Source organism: Nematolebias whitei, chromosome 8 (assembly GCF_014905685.2).
Source record: "Nematolebias whitei isolate Nwh7 chromosome 8, NemWhi1, whole genome shotgun sequence".
Classification (NCBI taxonomy): Eukaryota; Metazoa; Chordata; class Actinopteri; order Cyprinodontiformes; family Rivulidae; genus Nematolebias; species Nematolebias whitei.
Window position 1 is genome coordinate 25,656,153 of NC_056505.1, and position 26,006 is coordinate 25,682,158.

The 26,006-nt window shown below is 38.2% G+C and overlaps 1 protein-coding gene across 1 annotated transcript in view; it reads right to left on the reverse strand.

The window, feature by feature from the left end:
• Window positions 1–26,006, reverse strand: part of trpm3 (transient receptor potential cation channel, subfamily M, member 3) — a 95,597-nt gene that overhangs the window by 34,673 nt on the left and 34,918 nt on the right. The window contains 5 exon segments of the mRNA XM_037680670.1: window positions 1,321–1,461; window positions 8,674–8,724; window positions 8,808–9,143; window positions 9,146–9,258; window positions 17,822–17,894. Coding sequence (XP_037536598.1) covers window positions 1,321–1,461; window positions 8,674–8,724; window positions 8,808–9,143; window positions 9,146–9,258; window positions 17,822–17,894 — 714 coding nt within the window.

The following is a 26,006-nucleotide window of genomic DNA, read 5'->3' on the forward strand; positions in this document are numbered from 1 at the left end:
CAACAACTCATCTAAACTGATTATTAAACTCTGCATCAGAACTTTTCCTCTTTCTTGCTGCAGCTAATCTCAAACTGTAAAAAAAAAAGTGAAAGTTCAGGCCTTTTAAAAGATGATTCTGTGAAAACGTTATAAACAATTAGTATCTTATTTATTGCAGATGGCTCTTGATCATCTTAGTTAAAAAAAAATGGACTTCATTTCTGTCTGGATTGATGACCTAATGGTTAGTTTGAGTAAGACCAAGATCAAAATGGATTCCTGCCATCTTGAAACAACTCAGTCCTAAAAATGTTGTGGTGTTTTGTATGAAAGTTGTTTTATAAATCTTCACAAAGTCATCAAATGTGCATTATATTGTTAATTGGGCAATAATATAATGAAAATATATCTAGGACTGAACTAGTCAGCTATTTGCACTTGAAAATGTAAAAAGAATTGTCAGTAGTGTGAAAGTTTGTATAGTGTTAGCACAAACTGCTATAAAATTAGAGTTGTTTCAAGATACCATAATGCATTTTGGTCTTGGTCCCACACATCTAACTGTAGCTCATCAGTCAAGTTACACTGTATTTATTCAAACTGGGGTTCTTCAAAGTACCATCTAAAATAACGGCAGCTGCTGTGGTCTTTATTACCATCAAGCTGCTGACTGGACCTGCTAACAAGACCTGCTAAGCTACTAACAAGACCACTACGCTAACAGAACAGAGCCATGATGTTGAAAGAACCTCACTGTAAATGTATATCTTTTTCAACTTTGGTGTCATATATATATATATTTTTTGCATTTTGCATTTTAGTAGTATTTTTAGTATGTTTTTAGAATTTTTGTTGCAAGCTTTGGTATTTCATTTTTTTTTTTTTTTTTTTTTTGGCGAGTCGAGACGGTTCATCTCCTCCTAAGCATTCCATTGCATTGTTGACCTTGTGTTGATTTTGCATATGACAAATAAATCTAACCTAAACAGGTAAGACATTGTTTGTTCATAACTGTTCTACTTCAGAAGATCTGAAATTTTCCTTTTTATTTGTCAGTAAATTAGACTCATAACAAGCTGCACATTAAGGTTTTGATTCCTGCTCCATGTCAGATCAAAATACTCAAAAATCTAATAGCAAAATATTAATAAATAAATAAAAACAAGGAGGACAAGCTGTGAGTTACATTATACTTCTAAAACATACTTTGCTTTTATTGGTCATCTCACACTTACAAGACAAATTGGATCTTGATGTTCAATAAACTCATATGGTTATATTTTTGACATTAGGGCTGAAAATGACTGACGTTAAAGAAGGGGAATATAATGTACTCACCCTTTTGGGTCCAAAGAGGTTATGGTACAGAGTTCTGAATCTCTTCCTGGTGTAGTTACATCGATATGCTCCACCCATGAGGTATTCAATGACAAGCCCAATGTCGATGAGACTGATGCGATAGTCCGGGGGCAGGTTTCCCTACAAACCAGACAGTGTTTACAGGCAACAACCCCACACCAAGGGATTAACAAAGGGAAGGGGAACAAGAACCTCACAGTCACACACATACATGTCACAAAAATCCATCACAAATTGTTTTTTTGGCTACAAAAATAAAACGTGATTATCGGATTCACCTTGAAGTAGATCCAACTGAACCCTGGATATTCTCGCTTGGAAAGAACACACAATGTCAGTGAGTAAAACGCACGATAAGCAAGAGCAGGGGAAATGAGGTACACAGAAACTCTCAGGCAAGATCTCTCTTCCAGTCTTTCGTAAAAATTGTAGTTTAATTGCGTAGGACAGTGGGTTTATGAGTTGAATGTAGAAATCATAGGTGATAGTTTGATGTGGTTATTTGATAATATTCCAACTAATAAAGTAAAAAAAATCTCCAAGCTTTAGCCAATACAACATCTAGCTTTGTAGTATTTAAAACACCAAACTTTAGAAGATGAAGCAAATCCCAAGTGTTTGAATTAGCCTGTGTTTGAGGGCAATTTCAGTGGAAGTGAAGAATTGGATCAGTTGTCATAATTTTCATTTGGGGAAATAATGAGATCTAAGTAAAAGTCAATAATGTCTTGAAGTGAGAAGATAAGAGCGATGGAAATGACTCATTAGCCTGGAAGAGAGCAGCAGTAGCATGGAGCGATACACAGCTACCAACGCTTGAGGGGAAAGTCATTATTGAAACAGAAATTCTTTCATGTGAGGCCTAAAAGTCTGTCAATACTCATTGCTCCTTCTCGTGCCTCTACCCTGAACCTTAAAGCCTGCAGGTATTATCCTGGTCCCCACTGTTCCGCTGAAACACACGGGTTTCCTCACATATTTAATACCGACTGTGGCAAATGTGGTGACTGAGCAGGAAAAAAAAAAAAGAGTTTTCCGCACTTCTGCTCACAAATCATCACTGAGGCAGGATTTTCCAATGTGAGGAATATGCATAAAATTCACCTTGAAGATAAAGATCATTTTAAATTTTACATTTCCTACTGTCTTTGTGGACATAAAACTATCCTCGATGCATCTTTCCAGTGCACATCATTCCAACAGACCATTAACTCTTCTATGTTCACTGGAAGACCGCAAATTTTGTACAAAAAGGACTTTTTTTTGTGACAAGTTCCCTTCAGTAAAATGTTATGATTCTTGCACATCTCTCTCAAGATTATTCTGATTTTGGGATGACTTGGCTGAAGAAACAAGTCCTGCATTAAATCGGTCTTTTATCCTTTAAATAAAATTTCTGAGACATTTTTGGAGGGAGTCTGACTTCTCACTCCAGAAGAAGGTTTTTATTTAATTTTAAAATCTTCAAAAAGCAGTAAATAAAAAAAGTGCTCTTACACAACAGATTTCTTGGATGTGTTTTTATTTTTATTCATGTATTTTGTTTTCCAGTCTCTTCAGTCTCTTACCTTCATAATTGAATAGTACTGGTGCACTTGTCCTTGCTCCCGCTAAAATTCAAAGTATCCTCGGTAATTGTTTTAACTTTAAGTGAATGCACACCGGGAGTTCACAGTGTTACAGTGTTATCATATTTAAAGAAGGGCACAATCTCTAAACAGCTTTGTACTAATGAAAATCTTGAAGTTTTTAAACTAACTTCAGCTACAGCAACAATTTAAAATAGTTGCTGTGATGCCACTTTACAATAAGGCTTCCCTTATAAAATAGAATAGAAACAGCCTTTATTGTCCCACGGATGGGAAATTCAGTGTAACAGCAGCAACAGCAGCAATAGATAAAAAGATTCACACAAAAAGTTCCTGATGTTAAAAAGAATATATAAAGAAATAAGATAAACAATATCAATAATAATGTTCAATATGTATTGGAACATTGATAAGGACAGACTATGTACAATACCGAAGTATAGGCAGAGTGTGTGTTTTAGCAGAGGTCAGCATGTATTTAATACTTGAGTTTGTTGGGAGCAGTGATGGTTGTAGAGTCTAACAGCTGCTGGGAGATATAGATGGCTAATAAATAGTATATAGATATGTTATTAATTCCTCTATAAACACTTTATAAATCATTAATAGCTGCTTATAATGCATTAATTAAGGGTGACAGAGACACAACTGACCATTTTCTTGCCAAATAGAGAGCCAAATCTGTTCACCTATATATTTCATCTAGAGTTGTTATATTAAACATTTCAGACCAAGTTACTAACTCTTAAGCACAATAAGCATTTGTAAACCTATTTCTTTAACATATAATATTGCACTTTATCACTGCATCACAAGTATCTACAACTAATATTATATCCTAAAAAAAAAAGGTTTACAAATGCTTATTGTGCTTACAAGGTAGTAACTTAGTCTGAAAAGTTTAATATAACAACTCTAGATGAAATATATACGGTAGGTGAACAGATGTAGTTCACTATTTGGCAAGAAACGGGTCAGTTTTGTCTCTCTGTCACCCTTAATGCATAATAAACTATTATTAATGATTTATAAAGTGTTTATAGTGGAATTTATAACGTATCCATAAACTATTTATTAGCCATCTAAGGGGAACCTTATTTTAAATTGGCACCATTGAGTTTAATGTTTCCAGGGTTTCATTCTGGCTAATGATCTAAAATCAATTTCACAGATTACTTTCACAGGGCCAATCATCAAACCAGTCTCAAACATGTCCCGTCAAATCTGGAAACCTTCCAGATCCTTTCTTATTTTTGAGACATAGCTAGTTGTACTGAGGCCAACTTTTGGCTGCAATGTTCACCTTCTCGACAGGACAGCAGGTTTATGCTTTGGCAGCTGCAGTCGACGAACCACTCTCTTTGATTCTCCTAATTCTCGACTCGCCTTTGATTCACTCTAATGAAAGGACCAGGTTACCCTGAAGGCAGCTTACGTTGGCTTTTCCAACTACTATCACCATAAAGCTCAGAAAAGAAGAACCGACAGCTGCTGATAGAATGGCGAGACAATCCTTAGGGAATAATGAGAAAGAAACCAGCGATGACATGGTGACTCCACCCGAGGGATAGCAGTTAAATCTAATTAGCATCATACGTGGACAGGACAACGACCCACAAACATTTAGCCACTCTAATACATTTACACACACCTCTGAAACAACAGGATGGTAATTTGCCATGCACTAAAGTGTGTTTGGCAGTGTGGTGAAACTGAGAAGGGAAATATTCGCGCTGTATTTTTCCTACATAAACGTGAAATTCGATTATGTTTAAAGAAGTGTCATCAGCTCTCAAAGGAGAATGTGTGGACATCAAAAGTTACATGTTAATCCATAAACATCTTTTAAATGCTAACGGTATTGTTGACCTTTCTATCATCTCAAATGGTACGATCTCATCTATTGGCATGCAAACACAAACTGCATTTAAAATACAAGTTGTTGTGTTGAAGGTTTGGGCACTGAAAGCCAGTTTGAGATATATAATCTGATTATTTTCATTTACATAAATGAACAAAAAAAACAAAACAACATATAACGAAAACTTTTTTGTTAAAGAGATTGTGAGAGACAATCAAATTCATGACATGTTTGCTTGTCTAAACTGAAAAAAAACACACTTAAAATGCTTTAATATTAAAAGTAAAAACAACTGAATAGAACGCCATCTTGGTTGTTTTTGATAAGACGTGCAGCCTTTTTTACTGCGGCCTCACTTTGCTTAGTTATCAGACATTTACACTCAACATGAGCATGAATGTCATCAATTTTGGACTTTACGTTCATTTTCCAGGGTGGAATAGCTTAACAACATACAACTTCAATGAGTTTTAACAGCAAAACTTAACTGCACATGCTTGAATTTATTGTACATACTGGCTTAAATATAGACATAATACCACCAACTAATATTTAGTTAACTTTCCTTCTTCAAGCTGCACTTTACCCACATGAATTCCGTATCTATCAACAAGCTTCTTGTGTAATTTTGGCTGATATTTGGTGAAGCTGAATTATTTGGAGGTAGACCTCTTTAATCATGTTTCCATTCACTTAGTGCTATGCGTCAATACCACAGCATGATGCTAACACCGCCATGCTGGAAGGCTGGTAAAGTGATTTTAGGTTAGAAAGCCTCATCATGACTTCTCCAAACATGCTTTGTCTTTGTGACAGAATAACTCAGCCTTTGTCTCGTCTGACCACAAAACATTTGTTTCCCAGATATAAAAGTATTTTAGCTTGTCCAAATGAGCTGCTGCACATTTCAGTTTAGCTTGAAGGCGTTGCTTGTTAGGGATTCTTTCTTAGTCAGTGTGTGATGGTGTAAAACGTGCTTCACTGTGAACAGAGACACTGTTGTTCCGACAGTTTCCAGTTCATGACAGGCTTGAGATTTGGTGGGTCATAAAACAATCCTAAACATCCAAATGAGTTTCATATGAGCGTGATGGATGACTCTTGGTCAATCCAATGGGCAAAAATTTTTTTATCTTCTTATTTTGGCTGCTCCCCACCTTAAGGTCGCCACAACAAACTAACTCACCTGAAGATTTGGCAATTGTTTTTAGACCAGATGCCCTTCCTGATGCCACCACAGCCCACTGAGCTACTACAGCCCTCTGTGTGGAGCAGAGAGCTGCTATCTAGGACACCCGGGGGAGCAGATGGAGGTTAAGGGCCTTGCTCAAGGGTCCAGTGTGGAACAAATGAGGGTGAAGGCAGCTGCGGGTGATTCACCTTTCCCACCCACATTTTGATGTCAGTTCCGGGGTTCAAGCTGGCCACCTTCCGATCAGAGGCTTGCCTTCTCTAGCCTCTACGCCACCACTCCCCCCCACCCCCAATAAGCAGAAAAACAAATGTTTTTTTATGCTGACAAAGAGAAATTACCACCTGTAGTTAGTCTGATCACTACCTGGGGCGGTACGGGGCGGCTGTGGCTGAGTGGTTAGAGCAGTTGTCCTCCAATGCAAGAGTTGGGGGTTCGAATCCACCAGCAGTCACATGCTGAAGTGTCCCTGGGCAAGACGCTGAACCCCTAGTTGCCTCCTATGTGTGTCCCATCAGTGTATGAATGGTTAAATGAGGACACAGATTGTAGTGTAAAGTACTTTGAGTATTTTGAAATAAGATAGAAAGGCGCTATATACAGTAAGTACAGTCCATTTACCATTTTACCAAGAAGTTATGAAGCCTTGGTATGGTCAACAGCACTTTAAAAGATCTAGATGAATCTATTCATGTTTTTTTTAATCCTGTGTATAATTTGGTGTGGATATGGGAAATCCAGAAAAATAAATTAAGCATATACACTCAGTACTTGTTTGTAAAAATCATCAAAGTCATATGTTGTACAATGATTTCCTTCTGGACAAAGCACGGTTTTAATAAATGGTTAAACGCCTAAAGTTAATGCTGAACTTGACCTGATGTCAAAACTGACCAGATGGACAGAAACTGTCATTTCATTGATTTGAATCCAGAAATACAGTTTGACCCATCCTGAGACTTTCTCTCTTGAATTAATCAAGTGGAAAAGACAATTCTCTATGATCATTACTATTTTACAAATGTTTTGATAATCAAATTGTGTTAGTTCAAACAATGTTTACATGTTGAAGTGAACTACTCATTTTTATTTACTTAAACAGTAGTAATGATTTTTATTCCTCAATTCAAAGTGAAATCAAGTTAGAGTACATTACAGAGTAATGATTCAATTTCTTGATCGTCTGCTTTGAAAGTGAGCAAAGTTGTAAGGGTGTTAAAGTTCAAGCTTCGGTCAACTAAAAAGTTTACTGAAAAGAAATGTCATGTTTAACTTTTACAGCAAGATATTTGGTGAGCGACGCCACGAAGTCTGGTTTTTCCATGATATCTTTCTGTCTGTTCTTAAACAATCCTTGACTTTCCATAACACCTTACATCACAAACCACACCTCTGTTCTGGTCCATCCACCAATCAAAAAGCTCTCAAATGAACCGGAAGTATAGCCCGTTTAAATGTGGCAACTTCCCAGTTCAACAGTAGAGTCACGTAGAGTTCAAGAATTTTGGAAACCAGAATGCAGAGAGTTTGGGAGTTCATGAATGCAAAACGCAGGCATTCATGGATGCTGCTAAACCAAACAAGCTGAACCAGAGACGATTTTGGGAATTATAACTTCTGTTTGGATAACCTCGCACGGCTCTCGAGGTATTTGGCTGTTCTCACTGAGACGCTGAACAGTGGTTGGAAGTGAGACTCCACGCCGGAACTGATCTATCTTCAGAAAAGGTAAAAGTCGACCTTCACCAAAAGTGTACTGTTTGGGACAAGCTGAGTTCCGAAGGAGCGTGCACGTTCTGGTTAAAACAAACAAATTCCCTCACACATCTCTCTGTAAGATAAATCTCAATTTTCCATCTTTAAACTCTCCTTTCTGCTAGAAAATTAATCCAGATGTTTTCATTAATGTCTGTGGTGAAGCAACGGAAAACCATGGCCGTATGGTTTTCCTGTTTGTAAAACTGATTAATTATGTTGTTGTTTTCATATTCTGCCAAATTAATGTAAATGTTTGATGTTAAACTTTGATTCTGTAAAATAAATGACCGCATTCATTTTGATGGGTCAAAGAAAAATGACGTCTCACGTTACATTTCATTAAATTCAATGCACGTTTTATCCAGTCCAGAAAGATGAGTGAACCCGTTTTAATTGATGAATATATCTCCGCATCTGTTCATCTACACACTCAGTACTTGTTTGTAAAAATCATCAAAGTCATATGTTGTACAATGATTTCCTTCTGGACAAAGCACGGTTTTAATAAATGGTTAAACGCCTAAAGTTAATGCTCACGATGAGCACATCTAAACGTCCAACTCTAAGTACAAGTTCTGTGGCTCTAACGAGCTTTAGCACACGTGCAGTTTGTTTCCCATGGTGGTGTGTGTTGTGGAGAAAGTAAACTAGTGATTCATGAAAGCGGTTGGAGTCGTGCAAAGCTTTTCAAAGACAGTGCAGCGTACAAATCCAGCCGAAAGAGAAAAGCCAGCCTCTATTTGAAATCACCATCGTCTACAGCTACCAATATACACACACACATGAACAAAAGCAAACAGATTAACTTACGCACGCCACAAAAAAGCCACAGAAACTCTCTTTAGTCAAACATGTCCTCTTCAATACACATAATATGCATCCAGTGTGCCTGAGCTGCTACAAAGCTACTGAGATGGCAGTGATAGCTGTACCTTTTTTACATCTCTGACAAGGTGATACAGCGTGTTTGATGGTCCGTGTCGCTGTTGAAAACAAAAAAAAGTAAAAATGATGCAGTGTAAATAAACCCTATTTACAACATTATATAGAGAGAGGTTGCTGTTACCGTGTTATAAAGCTCCTCCAGTCTGGAAAGTGTGAGGAAACGGTGCATACTGACTCCATTTTCAATCAGCAGCTTGACAAAGTCCACTCTGTCCAAAACTAAGGCATCCAGCATCGCCTGCTCCAGGGAACCAACCTGATGAACAAAAAATAGAAGAGCGTATTACCTTGAAAGGAATGCATGTAACGTTCAATTGTAATTCTCGTTTAAAGCACTTTATCAGTGCTTTATAAATCCATCAGTGTTGAATCAATTCTTATCAGTAAAACTGCAAGACACATGTTTTAGGTTAAACACCAGTTCATGTCTGAGACTCAGCGTTAAACCATACTGTGGTTATTTTTTCTTACAGGCCACTGCTGTCCGTAGATGAATATTTGACTGCGTGCAATGTCCACTCTGTTCCATGCAAGAGCCAAACTCAGCTGGTCTGGGGCTGAAGCGTTGGCACCTGTGAGAGATAAAGATGTTTCATGAAGTTTTACCCCCAAAAAATAAACATAAAAAATTATGACGACAGAAAGAAAGTTATGACATTTCACTATGTTCATCTGTGTATGTACCTCTGAATCCAAAGTTGTAACAATAAGGTCATTAGTGTGATTTATATTTTTATGATTTGGTTGCGTCGTCTTTAGTTGTGCAGCAATACTTTAATCAGAACTGTTCACAGATCTTTTTTTCTGTTCAGGTTATGGATGGGGAGTTCTTTTATTGATGTTCAGGTGAAGAAGGCAATAATTTATGATGAGCAGAGGCAGTGTATAATTTTGGGCTTCATCAGCTTGCACTCGACTGATGCACAGTCTTTTCTGCTGCTGCTTTCATGCGTTACTGTACTGACTGTCTGTAGACAAAAAAAACTGTAGCTGTATTAGGCAGCAATGGTTTGTTATTTGCTTGATGTAATTTAAACTCTACTTAGCCTTTGCATAAAATGTCTGCCAAGTTATTAATTTTATTCAAATTCAAACGTTTATTTTGCTTCTCGAGTGAAGGCTACATTAAGAATATAACTTATTGTCTGAGAAAATATCGACATCATAATGATCAACTATTTCAAACAAAGGTAGCACCCCCCCTCCCCCCACAAATCAAACAAAACTTTTAGGTTAGCTTTTTATGGTGTATTGGTGTATCGTGGTGCGTTTATTTGTTAACCTTTATTTAACCACAGAAGTCCCATCAAAATTCCAGATCTTTTTTTCAAAGGCGGTCTTGGTCTGTATGTAGCCTAACATGCATTAGAGTTGCATTCGGGCCTAGAAAATCTGACCCGGCTCTAGCCCGTAGTTTGTTTTTTTTTTCAAACCCGACTAGGCCCGATCATTTAACTGTAATTACAGGCCCAAACCCCAAAAAAAACCTAACATTTTTTAAATGTATTATGAAGCTTTTATTGCTTTTGTAAGCAAACCAGTTTGACATGATACTTTAACAACATATTTCAAAGAAATATATAATATTTCTTGTTTCACTCAGTGGACATTAACATACAAAACAAATAGCCTAAAAAAATCAACTCTAAAGACAGGCTATTATACAAATGAAGAAAAATATTTTTAGAGCAAAATTATTTGGAAAATATAGAACAAGGCTATTTTAATTGAACACGCTGCTCGCTTTGGCTTTTGCAGATGCTGCAACTTCCTTCACCGTAGATAACAGCAGGTGTGGAGACGCATGCGGCGGGTGATCAGCTGATCCATCTGACCTCAACTGGACATTTATTTTTTTTTTACCTCTTTCAACCGGTCAGTCGGACCTGCCTCCTCCTCAACAAGTAGATTAACACAATTTTATTTTGTGCATTCTTATTTAGTTTTATTTGTGCTGTATGATTCGTAAAACCGTATCAAAAGCCTGAGACTGACCCGTCCCACTCATCTAGCACATTATTTTGGCACAACCCAGCTTGAATTTTGAGTCGGGCCGGCCCAGGCTAGAAATGACAGCTCTAACATGCATCTGTGGGAGGAAACCTGAGTACCTGGAGAAAACCTACGCAAACACGCAGAGAACATGCAAACGACACATAGAATAGCCTCAGGTCCAAACTGGGACTTGGATCCAGGACTTTATTGGTGTGTGTCAACAGTGTCAACCACTAATCCACTAAGCTGCCTATAGAGATAAGTGGGACAGTTTTATTATGTACTTTTTTTTTAATAAAAGCTGTAATTTTTGCAGAAATTGTTAGTACTGAACTAAATCCAATCATTTTTGCTGCTGAAACATTTTCTTGTTCAACTGGTTGCAACACAAGGACAAGTCATAATCAGTCCACTTAAAGTGAAACATTTTACACTTAAAAAGTCAACTTTTCCACCCAGGACACATTTATTTACAGTTTTTTTTTTTAAATATATCAGTTCTAACTTAACCATTCAGGATTAAGTACAGACGCATATTTATATCATTGTTCTGACTTCTGAGTGATTTGTCGTAAAAACTAAGAAAAAGTTTTATTTTGCTAACTCTTCCATAAAGCTCATGTTTGCACTGACGCTTGCAGGGAGCTCACCCTCTCCAACAAATCTGATCAGTCATGAAGTTTTTCGAAAGTCAAACAGAAATTTTGATTTGTCTCTCTGTCAATCGTACAGGCAGCCCTCGGAGATGATTTCTTTCAGTTTACAGACCTTAACTTGACCTCCATCATACCATTTCATAATTACATAACACACTGAGGGTAAAGATGCCAGAAAACACTTTGCTGTCCACTCAAAGCCTTCTGCTGTTCTGTGACTATCAATTATTTATTTTGTAAGCTGCTGGGGGGAATTGCTTGCTGTTGAAACATCTTTGAGAAGACAGTGTTTTAAAAAAGTTTGAGATTTGCTTCATGTGACCTGTCCTCATGAAGACTGAGCAAGCTTCAGTTGTAATCAGTGCATGAGGATATTGTTTCTAAATCCACAATTTGTGTGTTCAAATAGCATTTCATTCTTTTCTTTTATTCACTTATCTAAATGATAAGAGAATGGAAATGAAAACTAATAAGTAATTAAAGGTACACTGAATTGTTTTCATACAATTTCAGCTTTTAAAGTAATTTTGAACAGAATTGGTTAAACCTTTACAATAAGAAAGAAAGAAAGAATACAATCATATAAAAATGATTGATGCATGAAAAGGTGCAAGAAGAGACATTTTGAAAAGGACAAACCATAAAGTAAATTACTAATAAAAATGTATTGAAAAGATTCAGAAACACATGACGAAGACAAAAGAAAAGTCGTGAGCAGCATCCTCCAAGAAAAAGTTACATAGCTTTTGCTGCATTTCAATTTCTTGGTGACGCACAGAAATAAATAAAAAAACCATTTAGATCAGATCAGATTTCCATAACTTTGACATGTTTCAAGATTCTCTAAACAAAACGAAAACTTGATTTTTCTTCAGTCTGCTGAGCGACTGAGATAAAAAATTGTGCGGTGGCAGCAATGTTTTGTAGCTGATTCTCTTCAGAGGACTGCAGTGATTTACCTGCTATTTTTGCAAATGCTCATGTGCCCATAAAGATATAAATTATAACCTTGTCATTACATTTTTGTCAAAATGTTTGATGAAATTCAAAAACATATATTATTTTGAACATGAAAAAAAAAAGACTCTTTGAGGACGTAATGAAGAATTAATATCTTACCTGCAGCAGATAGCTCTTTGAACAACCTCAGAGTGTAATATTGAACAGCCTCATGAGCTAACAGCTAATGTGAGTAGGACATGGGATAGCTACCATCTTATAAAAAAATCCAAGCAGTTAAAGGTAACTCTTTTTTACAAACCTTTACGTCATTATCAGTTTCACAAAAAAATATATTTACATCAAATTTATGTTTATTTTCAAACATTAATAGCAACAGCTACTGTCTGTGGTGCTTATAATGCGACTCGGTGAACTTCCACCAGAAATATCTTAATAATTCTGCCAGAACGAACATATAATACAAAACTGACAGTAGTGTCAAGGATTATAATATAACATTTATATGCACTACTATTAAAATTAAGAGACTGTACTAATTTCAAAATGACAACAATCCACTTGGGTCCCATTCAGAAATAGCTCATTAGTCTGGTCAAAGTCAAACTCTGCTTCTTAAAAAGAACTCATTCACAGAGCGACCATTGAGTAAGATATTTGTCCTAAACCTTGAACCCCACTTCAAAAAGCCTGAAATAGTACTTTATGTTTGTGAAAGATATGTTGTGGCTCACTTTGTTCTTGTGCATCACTGTTGTCGAGTGTAGTCTCACACAAAAACCCCATTAAGAATTTACTCAGCCGGTTTACCTGAAATTGATGAATGAGATTAGGAAGACAATGATCAAAGCCACTGTAACGCAGACATGTAAGTACTTTAATCAACTCTCGAGTGTTAACAAGGTGGTGCAATTTTAATAAGCTCACTAAAATCATCACTTTACACTGTGCTCTCCCTTGCTTAAAGGTCTGGACAGAATTACTGGAGCTTAACGGTGTGTGTTCAGTCAGAGCCCCACTAATAACATGCAGCACTCTCTAATAGGAGCTTTAGTGAAGATATATGTGTATCAAACGACTGGGGTGGCTCTGGCGCTTTATCAAAGACCAATGACTTCATTTTTTTCTCCTGCCTGAAGGTTGAACTGCAGCCAGCTTACTTTATGTGTCCAATCCTCGGGCTATTGACTATCTGAGACAGCCAACCATCAATTACTCCACTCAGATAGAGGATGACTCTTTAGCTGCTGGTTCCCTTCTGTTCTGTCTTTTTGCACTTGTCCTAATCGCTCGCTTTCCCACACACTGACACATTGTTTTGGTTAACCCACCGTTTTTAGACGGCCTTTGTGTCTGCAGGCTGCATATTTTAGATCGAGCTGTGTATCGTTGAGCTTCAGGTGGCAGAAGCTTAACTCTGCAGCAAAAGTTTCTAATCCAGTGTTTTACAAAGCTTCTTGATAGTTTGACTCGTGCTGCAGAAAGAAACTTGCATGTAAATAGTCCACCGTGTCATTGATCACTAAGACCCCCACCCCCACCCCATTATTTCACTGTTCTTTAAGTTTAACAATTTCTATAGATTTTCCTTTTTTTTCCCCCCCTCTATCTTTGATTCTCCTTCACTCATTCATTTGAATGTCATTCCAGGAATGTAAGAAAGGGATAAGCAGAAGAGGGATAAGGGATGGATCAGCAGATGACATGAAAAGAATACGTGCGCGGGATATGAACACACACAGAGCAAAGCAACAGCGCACAAAGGATGAGCAAAAAAGATAGGGGAACGATGCATGAGCCAAATAAATCATGAATCATCACTATTACACATAAATTATTTAAAACACTTTACTTCATCACACTTTTCTTAGTCAAACTGTAGGTTTGTTTTTCTTCCAGCCCCCTGCAGACCATGTTTCCCCAAGCAGCAAGTCCTGACATTTTCAGTCTCCTGCTTTGAATTGCATAACAGCCCCTTCGGACTTGTTGCTGATTGGTATACACACATAAGTTTGTGCACTCTACGTTCATGTGTGTGGCGGTTTGTGAGGAGGGCAATGGGCCGTACTCCCTGAGGAAGCAACAGAAACATGATCGATATAAGCTACTGAACAGCAATCGAAAGTATGGATTCCTCAATCCTTTAGACTGTGTTTGCAAGAGTGTGTGTTTTTACACTGGTGTGGATGGGAAAGTAGCAAAACCAAAAAAGAAGACAAGAAACAATAAAGGTTTAGTTTAATTGTACCCAGTTTGATCAACTTCATTAGTCCTTTATTTGTAAATAGATAACTCTTTACAAACCGTGCAGTGGAACACATTTTATCTGCACGCCAAAGCTTTATGATCAATCCCTGACAATTTGTTTGATGATTTGGAAAGGTGTAAATGTTCAGCCCAATCATCTTTGCTGGCCTGGACTGTTTTAGTCTGATGGATGATCTGATGGAACAAGACCAGCAAACAGTTGTCGGATAATGTGATCTACAATTAGTGATCTCGACGAGTGAATGGCTTCTTGGACCAAGAACATAGTAAGACTGGCAAACTTTAGCACCAAATGTAAAGAAAAGGTAAAAGAATAATCAATATCTAAACAGCCATATCCAGTCATAAAATTCTAGAGTGGTCACACATTCTGTTAAAGAGCAACAAATCTATGATTTATAAAATATGTTGGTTTGAAGAATACAACATGAACTAATGTTTCACAGACCACTGATGTTCATTTGTAGGAAAAAGTCAAAATCCCCAAGTTTCAAGTTGTTAAAAAACAACTGGAACGCCTCCTAAAGACACCATTTTAATTCTGAATATTGAAGAGTACATGCAGCAATGAGGTAATCTTACTGGTTCTCTGAGTTGTAAATGGAACCAAATAAGTGCAACAACATATAAGTCCTGGGTGTTCATAAAGTTTCAACTCATCAGCATATTATTACATGATCTGTTGTTTTAATGTGGAGCCCATGTGCAGACAGACACATGAGAAATAGTGATGAGATGGTGGAAACGATGGAGGAACAGAACGTGACAGGCTTCCATTGCAATCCATGGACAAAGGAAAAGCAGAGATGCTGAATATACAGGGAGACTAATGACAGGAACGACAAACACCTGGGGTGATTTGAATTGGAGACAGGTGCGGCAGGAGCTGAACAACAAGGAAGAAAAACACTGGGGAGTGCAGGAAACAAGGATTAAAGAAATTATCAAACAAAAACACAGATTCCCTCAATTATGAGTTCCTTTGGGTCAAACTTCAATAATTTCCCTATCTTACCATGTTAATAGATGATAAGTGCTGTTGTGTGACATATAAGGGCTCATGAAAAAAAAAAAAAAAAACAGCAGTGTCTCTAAAGAGAATTTTTTTAAGTCAAAACAAATGTGAAAAATTGTTTAGCAGCTAAAAGTATGTTTTAGTTTTAAGTGTTTTGCTATATGGAGTACAGTGCATGTCTTAATTATTGTAGATGAGTTCTGTAAAGATTTGTGTGAAGAAAAGATGACTTCAGAATGGACCATGAAGTGAGCTGTGGTGAAAGATAAATCATCTGAATCTGTTTTCATCAGGGGTGGAGGTAACAAATTACAAATACTCACATTACTGTAATTAAGTTGATTTTTTTGGTTGCTTGTATTTTTATGAGTATTGCTTTCAAGTGTGTAATTTTAGTCATACTTAAGTACATTTTAGACCATAATCAACTCTGTTACTTTTAAAATCACGAGTTGCTGAGTACGGCAGCAATTTGAATTAATATTCAAACCGTTCATCTGCATCTTTGTAGCCAATAAGGCTCTCAGATCACGGACGCACCAATTACCTATGACGTGAACAAAGGGCAACTCCGTAGAGTCATTTATGGACCGAAGATTTGGAGAAAAAGCCAAAATGGAGACAGAGGACAACACTGTCAACAGAGAAAATGATGAGGTGAAGGCTGAGGACGAGCGCCCGTGGCCGTACCTGGAGGAATGTTTCATGTACAGAGGGTGAAAAGGAGACAGAGTCCAGATGCAAACTTGGTTTGATGTCTACGGTGACAACAGCTTACAAGACTTCAGCATCTATTCTCAAAAACCATATTGTGATATATGAGGTTTTTATGATATTGCTTTTTTATTGTTTGTATGTGTGGGTTATTAGTTTAGGTAAGTATGCAAAGATCTCAGATATTGTCACTGCCATCGGTTTGCCTGGTGCTAAAATAAGACGGAGCTTCTGAGCGTCTGAGAAATGAGCTTTGAATGTAGCGATTATATACAGTAAACCAAACTGAATGCCTTCTATTGACAACACAATTAAACATCAATTGGTTAAAAAGTAATTAATACGCTAAGTAGTTTTTGAGAAGAGTACTTTGTTCTTTTACTTAAATATTTTTACAACAACAACACTTTTACTTGTAACTGAGTGCAATTTAAGCAGTGTAACAGTATTTGAGTACATTTTTTCAGTACTCTTTCCACCTCTGGTTTTCATCCATTGTCAAATGGAATATTTTTTTCTTTCAAAGTTTAGTTGAGACCCTAAAAAGTGCCTTCTTTGTGAGGCGTTAAGGTCCATCCATCAGAAATGAACAGTCTGTGGCTGAGATGATCAGTCTTTTCTACAAAGTACCTTCTGGCCACATGAAAATTTTATTTTCAAATAAAAACCAAAATTTCATTTATTTATCAAAAAGATGGTAGAAACAACAGCCATTTTCATATTTTATTGGGAGCTGTCAGTGTCTTCCTGTAATCATTTGTTTCCAACCACAGAGTTAATGAGCAGCTGTGTTTACAATAATTGATGATTTTAGAGGAAGAAGTTTTATCTCAACGCCAGGTTCTTTCCAATCTTGTCTAAATGACTTTAATAAACTGTTAAACCGAGATAGCTGAAGAAGTTCACATCAGTAAATATTTTATACAACAGATATACCTGTACAGGTAGTACAGATAGTCATTAGTTGCCAAAACTGCAATGGTGTCTTCCCATAATATGCACAAGTTTGTATAATAATATTGTATGAGAAATGTACAGGTTTGTTTGCTTTGTATGTAATATTAACAGTGACAAACGGTGGAAGAATGGAAATCATTTAAGTATCTGTAGGTGTCTGTTGCCACAACTGCTTAACCTTTATTAAACACTTATTAGTTTTATTTGAATAGTTTTTTCACTGCTGTATTATTAATTTTATCCTTAATTTTTCAGATTTGCATTTCGTTTCAGCCCTTTTATAAACGCAGTTATCTTTTTTCTCTCCAACATAACTAGAGGCTGGGTTTACAAACTAACTTGGTGTTTTTGAACCATGAAAACAAATAAAAAAATGCATGTTTAATCAATGTACTGATACGCATGTGCTTGGAAGTAAAAAACATTAAATTTAGCACACAAAGAGAGTGCTTTCTAAATCACATTGTACTTTAATGAACCAAAACCTCCAACTATCAGCCTTTATCGAGAGCCACTGCGCACCCTGAGCCAATCGTGCTTCAACCTACACACACAGATGCACAGACCGACCTTTGAGCAATGCAGTGAGGATAGCAAGGTCAATGTCCTGATGACCCTCTGAGCCCATCCGGAAAACTGTTATCTGGGAGACAATGAGAGAGAAATAAAAACAAAGAGAAAGAAACACGAGTGAGTGTCTGTTTTCTGCACAAGCAAAACTGCCAATAAGTGTCATTTATCTGGATCCATTCTGTTGTGGCTCCAGCAAGTGTATGAAGGCTTACAGCACAAAGAAATTCAATCACAAAGAGAAATTCAGCTGCACTGTGTGGGAGTGCTTTCGTTAGCTGGATTAAAGTGTTTCACTACAAACACTGCGGCTGAGAGAGGAGACGAGAGGAATTGATCTGAAGTGCTGTACTACATCCCCTTGCTGGACTCTCTCCTATACCCTCTCTTTTCTCCAGAGCAAAGGACGCCACCAGGCTCTCACACAGCTCCTCACTGAGGGGAGGGCAAGAGGGAATTAGCTGTGATGGAACGTGAGAGAAGCAGCAATAAAAGCAAAACAAAGGAGGACATCAAAATGAATATGAACTGTCGGTGCTCGCCTTTACAATCGAAAGTTCATTTCTTTCTCGGTTTCTGACAGCTTGAAGATTGAGCTGATGGGAATGATTATACTTTTATGATGTAAGTTTAGGTTTTCATCCGTGAGGCATCATTTAGATGATATGTTGTGTGAGATAGAGTAATGTTAAAGAGGGACATTTGAGAATTAATGCAGCATTTTGGGGGATTTTTGAGGCACATCCAGGTACTCACGTGTGTGGGCACAGATGTTCATACGTCTGAATGTGTGAAGGGCACCTTGTGGGAGCTGTGTATTGAAGAATGTGTGATCTGAATGTGTAATGAGCTATTCCTCTAATCCTTGCTTCCATCCATCTCCTCCCGCCTCCGTCCCTGCAGCCCCCCCTGCTCTAAATGGCTTCATTTTGTGGAGCTTCAGGAATCTGCAGGCTCTGCATCTGCATTTGTTGTTGCCTCCCCTGGGCAATGCTGCAGCGTTAACCCTCCTCTTCCTCACTCCATCGCCTCGTCTGTTTTCATACGGTCCAGGAACGAAACATAGTGTTGATTTCCAGGATCACTGGAGTCTCTTTCATGATTGGCACGTTTTTTTGTATCTGATGACATGCTGTCTGTACTTAGGAGAAAAATTAAATCTAAAGCATTTGTTAAAATCTAAAACAGTTTATATAATTTTATCGGTATGAGTCGTGGTCACATGCCAACCTAATAAGAGTTTTCCGCCAGATGAAACTAAAGCACAATTAGATGTGTAGGTAACAATTATTGATTTTACACAGGGATATTAAAGCATTGTTGAAGAAGAGTGTAATTTATTTATTTCATTATCCTGCATCACACAGTACAGATGCATCTAAAAAATTAGAATATAGTGAAAATGGTCCTTTTTTGTTTTGCTTTGTCAATCACTTCAGAATGAAACTCATTTATTTTATATACAGTATTTATTACATAGAGTGTATGCCTTTATTTCTTGAAATTTGATGATTATGTCATACAAATAATGAAAAAACAAAACCCAGTGTCTCAGAAACAGAATATTCCACAACCAACTTCTGGTTCTTTTGTCAGTGTGGGCAGGAGCCAAGTCCTGCTGGAAAATGAAATCGTCATCTCCATAAAGCTCGTCAGCAGAAGGGAGCATGAAGTCTCTAAAATGTCCTGGTAGATGCTGCGCTAACTGTGCACTTCAGAAAATCCAGTGGACCAACACCAGCAGAGAACATGGACCCAAACCATCACTGACTGTGGAAACTTCACTCTGGACTTCAAGCAACGTGGATTCTGGACCTCTCCACTCTTCTGAAAAGAGGACATTGAGCCACTGAGCAAGAGTCCAGCTCTTTGTCTCCTCAGCAGGTACGACCCTTCTGATGTTGTCTCTGGTTCAGGAGTGGCTCGACTTGAAGAATGAGACATTTGTAGCTCATGTCTAGGAGTTCAACAGCTGATCAGGGTGTGACACCAGGAGTTTATTGAACCTCTTTACTATATTCTAATTTTCTGAGACACTGGAGTTTGGTGTCATTATCTGTAAACTATGAACATCAACAATACAAGAAATAAAGGATTTAAATATTTCACTTTGTAAAGAATCTATATAATATATGAGCTTCACTTTCTGAAGCGATTGACCAAAAAATATTGAACTTTTTCACAATATTCAAATTTTTTAGATGCACCTGTATGTCTGCGGGCGTTTAAATGCATGAACAGCAAACGGGATTATCCCTTGCTACAATGCATCATTCCCATTTGTCTTGCAGATATTACACAAAAGCATATTTTGCGTGCCATCTGATGAACTCAGTGTGCAAGTCATTTTTATATTACTCTTATGTGCTATCATGTAGTGCATTGAAAAGGGCAAACTATATTCATTAAATGGTGATTTTTGTACATGATCAGGTGGATAAACAAGGAAAAATAGTCAAAGACACAATGTTTGCCGCCATATTCATGAACTTGCCTAATTTATTCATCTGGTGCAGATAAATTGTGTGGTTATTCCCACTTGTTTTTTTGTTTTTTTTTTGTAGCTGACTGGGGACTTCCTCTACACACATTTGTTTGCACACACACACAGCGAAAGGGTTTTTGGCTTCCTTCAGGACAAAGATAGATTACAGTGTGGCGTCAGAATGATGATTATAGTCGTTGTTCCCATTTGTTTCTACTCTCCTCTCTCAACTCAAGCTTCAAAATGCATATTTCCACTCCTGTCCTTCCTCCCCATCATCTGTTACAACCACTTATCTTGCAACACCTCCCACTCTGGCATCCTACTCCAGCCTCCAATCCTGTCTCTGTTCTTCCTCTCTTCTTCGTCACTGTTCAGTTCCTCTAATTATACCCTCAAGGTGACCCTGTGGATATGTTCTACCTGTTATCACAGAGGCTGGACGAGCACAAAGTTGAGCCGCACATCCTCTGTGACATTGCAATTGTGCTGGTTTAATCTCAACAGTCCCTTGGAGAGTCATCAATAAGTGGGAGTGCAATGTAAACAGACAGCTTCTCTCTCTTTTATTGTTTCATCCAGAGCAAAAGGACTCAACAGTACTTATTGTAAACAAATAGGCTGTGAGCTGTGGTGGATAAGAAAGGGCAGCTTCATTGTTATCACCAGCTGTCAAAGGGCAAAAGCGGACAATAATGTTTTGCCCATGTCTGTGCATGTGTATGTGTTTTTATGTATTTCTGATACAAAATATCTCATGAACCACAGGACAAAATAAAAGAAACTGCAGAAAATAAATAGTGCATCTAAAGGTGATTACCGTATTTTTCGGACTATAAGGCGCACCGGATTATAAGGCTCACTTTTATTTTTTGAGAACATTAAAGGATTTTACGTGCACTTTATAATCCGACAAACATGATACCTTTTAGAATTAATCTGATACTTGATGGCTGCCACAACCAACTCACCCCATAACGCAAAGATAGTTATGACTTGGTAAAGGGGACAGAAACTTACTTGAAATTTAATGTAGCCTGTGCTGTTCACCAACACATAGTTTGAATGCCAACAGATTGCCAAGGTCTTTGTTTGAAATCTTGCATCTATTTGGAGTTGAATGTCTGATACTAAACTATCTCATAAATAACTAGAAGGATTTTTATTATATGAAATTTTCAGGAATTAACATCAAAGTTCATGTTCAATAATCCAGGTGGAAAATCCTACAAAGTTCAGTCAGGTCACCTGGACGGTTTATTTTTTTGTGACTGAACTTTGTTGGATTTTCTACCTGGATTATTGAGCATGAACTTTAATCTTTTGAACCACTTAGGCTATGGCTGCCTCAGAGGAGTAGACAGCGGAGAGTGTGGGCCCCAGAAACCACATGGGACTGAGTTTGTTGATGTGTGGCTCCTCGGACTGATGAAGTCCTTTGGATAATGAACGAAACATCTCAACAACAAAAAGAAGAAACCGTCCAGATGACCTTATTGAACTTTGTTGGGTTTCAGGAATTAACCATTTAAAGTACCTTTTTGTCTGATTAACTTTTAGTGCCAACCCAATTCAAGGTGGCTGTCAGAGGGAACCGACCTAGAAAACACAAATATTGACATCGTTCAAACAATTTTTACAAATACTATGTGAAAATATGGTGTTGAAGCCGAGAGTCTTTCACCACATTTACTCCTAAGTGCTGCTCATTGTATTGTCACAAGAGTTTTTGCCCAAAGCTTTTGTCAGGATTGTTGTTTTTGTTTACTTGCTGGTATTAAGGTCGTTAAGGTCGTTTCTAGTTTGCTTATTTTTCAGTGTGTTCGGCGTTTAGGTTTTGGTTCTGTTCCTCTGTATTTCCTTGTGTCTTCAGTACATTTGCCCTCTACCATTCCTGTGTCAGGATTTTTCCCATGCCAGTCAACCTGCCATGCCCATCTTAACCTGTTCCCTGTTTCACCAGCCACAGCTGCAGCCACTCTTCCCATCAGCCCAGTTCATATAGTCCTTTTGTTTCATCTCACCCACCAGCCCTGCTTTATTTTTTTTATGCTCCATTTGGTTGTCTTTGGGCCGGCTCAAGCCTCCATGTGGCATTCACATTTTTAGGTCCAACTTTATCTAAACCATGATAACTTTAGTGTTACCTGTTGGTAAACCATCTCATGAACAACTGGCATGAAAGATAAAGTGGAAAATGCAATTCATCTAGGATGGTAGGTTTGTAATATTTTTTTCTTCATATTTCAATTGCATTTTGAAATAAATAATTAGAGAGAGGTGGGAATTTATTGGAGTAAACATGTACTGGAATAGATATTAGCAAGCAAAAAAGAGGTAGTAAAAGAGGTGTGTCCTCAGTAAATAAAGGCAAGAGCAGTAAAATTGTTGACAAATAGGCAGTGGGAAACATAAAAGCCTACTGTGCTATCTTTCTGAGTGTGACCAGGTTTTGTCGAAGGATTTCTCCATCTACAGAGGTTGTAATTTACCGCCGTTAAAGATGGAGCGCAGATGGAAAACTGCACTTCACACTCCAATGAATCAGACTCATTGCACACTGTTTATTGTCATTTCATGGGCAAAGACCCTCCTGATGCTGCAGAGCTCATGTGCAAAAGATGTCAAACGCACACTCTTGCACCATTTACCTAAGCTTCTGCAGCCAATAAGTTTACAATAGCTATGCACAGAACTAACAAATCTGCCGAGGGTTTTATGTTTGTGGGTGTACAACACATTTTAATATATATTTATTTATGTAGGTTTTCATAAATTAAACATCTGCATATTCTGTACCACAAGAACAGAATAATTGACGACTGTGGCTTTAACTTCTCTGTATCTCATTTTAATCCCATCACTTCCCTCCTGTTCCTCCATCAAAGTCTATTTAAGTCACTCGTCCTTTCCCCTCGTCTTCCTGCAACCCCTTCTACGTTTCTCTTCTCAGAAAGGTTGAGGAACACTGTGTGTCCTGATGGTTTCTCCTCAATATTTAATCCAAATTAAACATATAAAGATGATTCAAAGTTAAATTATTTATAGCATACTTTGAGATGCCAAGTCAGCCTCCAATCCTCCAACAAACTGAAAGAGCGGGTGGCTCGACGCATCCACACTCATTTACTTGGACAAAAAAGTGGTTTCTTTTATTTTTGGCAGTGACAACAGACTGAAAGGCTCTAACTCACACAGTCTGTGCTCGTTCTACCATTTTTATATGGAGGATTTAAAAGAAACAAGTGCAGACGTGCATATGATAATTAAGTTTATGATTCATGTGTTGTAAACGCTTTAGGATTAACGTTCATGGTAGTTATGGAAGACATCATCAACATGCAGCTCTTCACACACCTGCTACCCTACAATAAAGCTAAAAATCGTGCACACATGTAACGCTTTGCAGCTGTTTCCCTTGTTTATTCCAAAAAGATATCTGCACACTTGAAAAGGTTCTATTGCTAAAACTTAAAATTATTATTATTTTTTTGGAACTAAAAATAGCACTTGTCGTATTTCTAACTCACGACCAATCAAAAACTAATGCAATATAATGGAGGCTAAAATCTAATAAGCAGCATATAATTTAATAACAGAGCAGAGGCAACATGGCCAAAACTGTTGCGTGCATGAGTCATGAATAAATCAGCATGTTTGTAATATGTAAAAGAGCAGGTATTTTAGTCATACTCCTTCAAACAAAATGCTCTATTTGCCTCTGAGGTAAAACACCAGCAGCACTGTCAGCTTGGCATCCTTTCAGGCCCAGCACTGACTGCTGATGATGTTGCACTCCCTGCCAGTGAGGAGTGATTTTATTACCCTGTCAGATTTTATCACCCTGCTCTTGACCTGAGTGTTAGCGGGAGATGCCTGTACAGGTTTTGTTATATAAGCGTCATTTCAGCGTATAAAAATTGGAGTTAGAGTTGGGGTGAACGTAGATATACGCCCCTTTAAAAGTATTGTAATGGTGAGGCCAGTTCATTGGCTTTGGCTGACTGAAAGCATTTGGGTTTGACATTAACAGCTGATTACGAGTCAAGAGAGCAACGCTTCAGCTATTACTTCCTGGTGTTTACATCTGGATCTGATACACCATGTTAAGAAAGCATTGTTTGAAATGGAGCACCAGATTTTTAGGTAAGCAAAATGGAGCACATTAACTTAAAATAGATGAGATTCATTACTTGCAATAACAGCACAAAGCTTGTGACACTGACATCAGTAAACTTTAGCATTTTTGTGATGCTTTTCAAGGCTTTGAAAAAAATCCTTTTTCAATTGTCTGAGTCTGTTTGTTATGTCAGGCCTCTCTTTAGCAGGTAAAATGCTGCTCAACAAGGTCTTAGTCTGGAGATGGACTCGGACAGTTTCAAACCATCTGAATTCTGCTGAACTCCTTCGTTGTTTTGGCAGGGTGTGTTTTGGATCATCTTGCTGCAGGATAAATCCAATCTGTCTGGTCACCATCCATCCATCCATCCATCCATCCATCCATCCATTTTCTTCCGCTTGTCCGGGGTCGGGTCGCGAGGGTAGCAGCCTAAGTAGGGAGGCCCAGACTTCCCTCTCCCCAGCCACTTGGTCCAGCTCCTCCGGGGGAATCCCGAGACGTTCCCAGGCCAGCCGAGAAACATAGTCCCTCCAGCGTGTCCTGGGTCTTCCTCTGGGTCTCCTCCCGGTGGGACGTGTCCGGAACACCTCACCAGGGAAGCGTCCAGGAGGCATCCTAAACAGATGCCCAAGCCACCTCAACTGGCTCCTCTCGACGTGGAGAAGCAGCGGCTCTACACTGAGTCCCTCCCGGATGATCGAGCTTCTCACCGTATCTCTAAGGGAGAGCCCAGACACCCTGCGTAGAACACTAATTCCGGCCGCTTGTATCCGAGATCTCGTTATTTCGGTCACAACCCAAAGCTCATGACCATAGATGAGGGTAGGAACGTAGATCGATCGGTAAATTGAGAGCTTTGCCTCAAAAAAAATAAGGGCTCAGGGGCTGGACAACCAGCAGTTATTATCATCAAGTTACTTTGTTTTATGGTTGAAAATCTAGTTTTGTTTAAAAATAAACCCGCTGGTGGGCTGAACTGAGCTCCCCTATGGGCCTTGATATAGCCCCCGGGACACCGGTTGAATAGCCCTGCTATAGAACATGCTTTAGTCTTTCCATCACTTTGGTAAAGCGTTGTCTCAGAACTCCAGGAAACATTGTCCAAGAATCCAAAAAAGTTCAATCTGGTCCTCTGGACATTCAAAAAACAAAAAACAAAACAAAGCAAAAAAATATAGAAACGTTTCGTCTCTCATCCGAGAGACTTCCTCAGTCTGAGGAGCTGTATTCAGCTCAGTCTCTTAAATAGCACCTACTCAGAGTGGATCAACCAGTTTGCTGCTGACAACCAAAACCAGCTGATCACATGCTCAAGAAGGACCATCAGCCTAACAATGGATCATTAGCACACTGATGGCTGTTTACTATTCACAGAGGGCTGAGTGATACTAGCAATCACAGCATTGTAAGAGGGGGACAGTTGAACCCGGAGGCCTCCACCCCTGTTTAATGATGGACGATTTCTTTTCACAAAGATGGCCTCCTTTACTCCTCTCTCAAACCATCGTTCCTCTCTGTCCAGGATGTGAACATCTTCATCCCTGAAAGAGTGACCGCTGGCCTGGAGATGAGTGTAGACC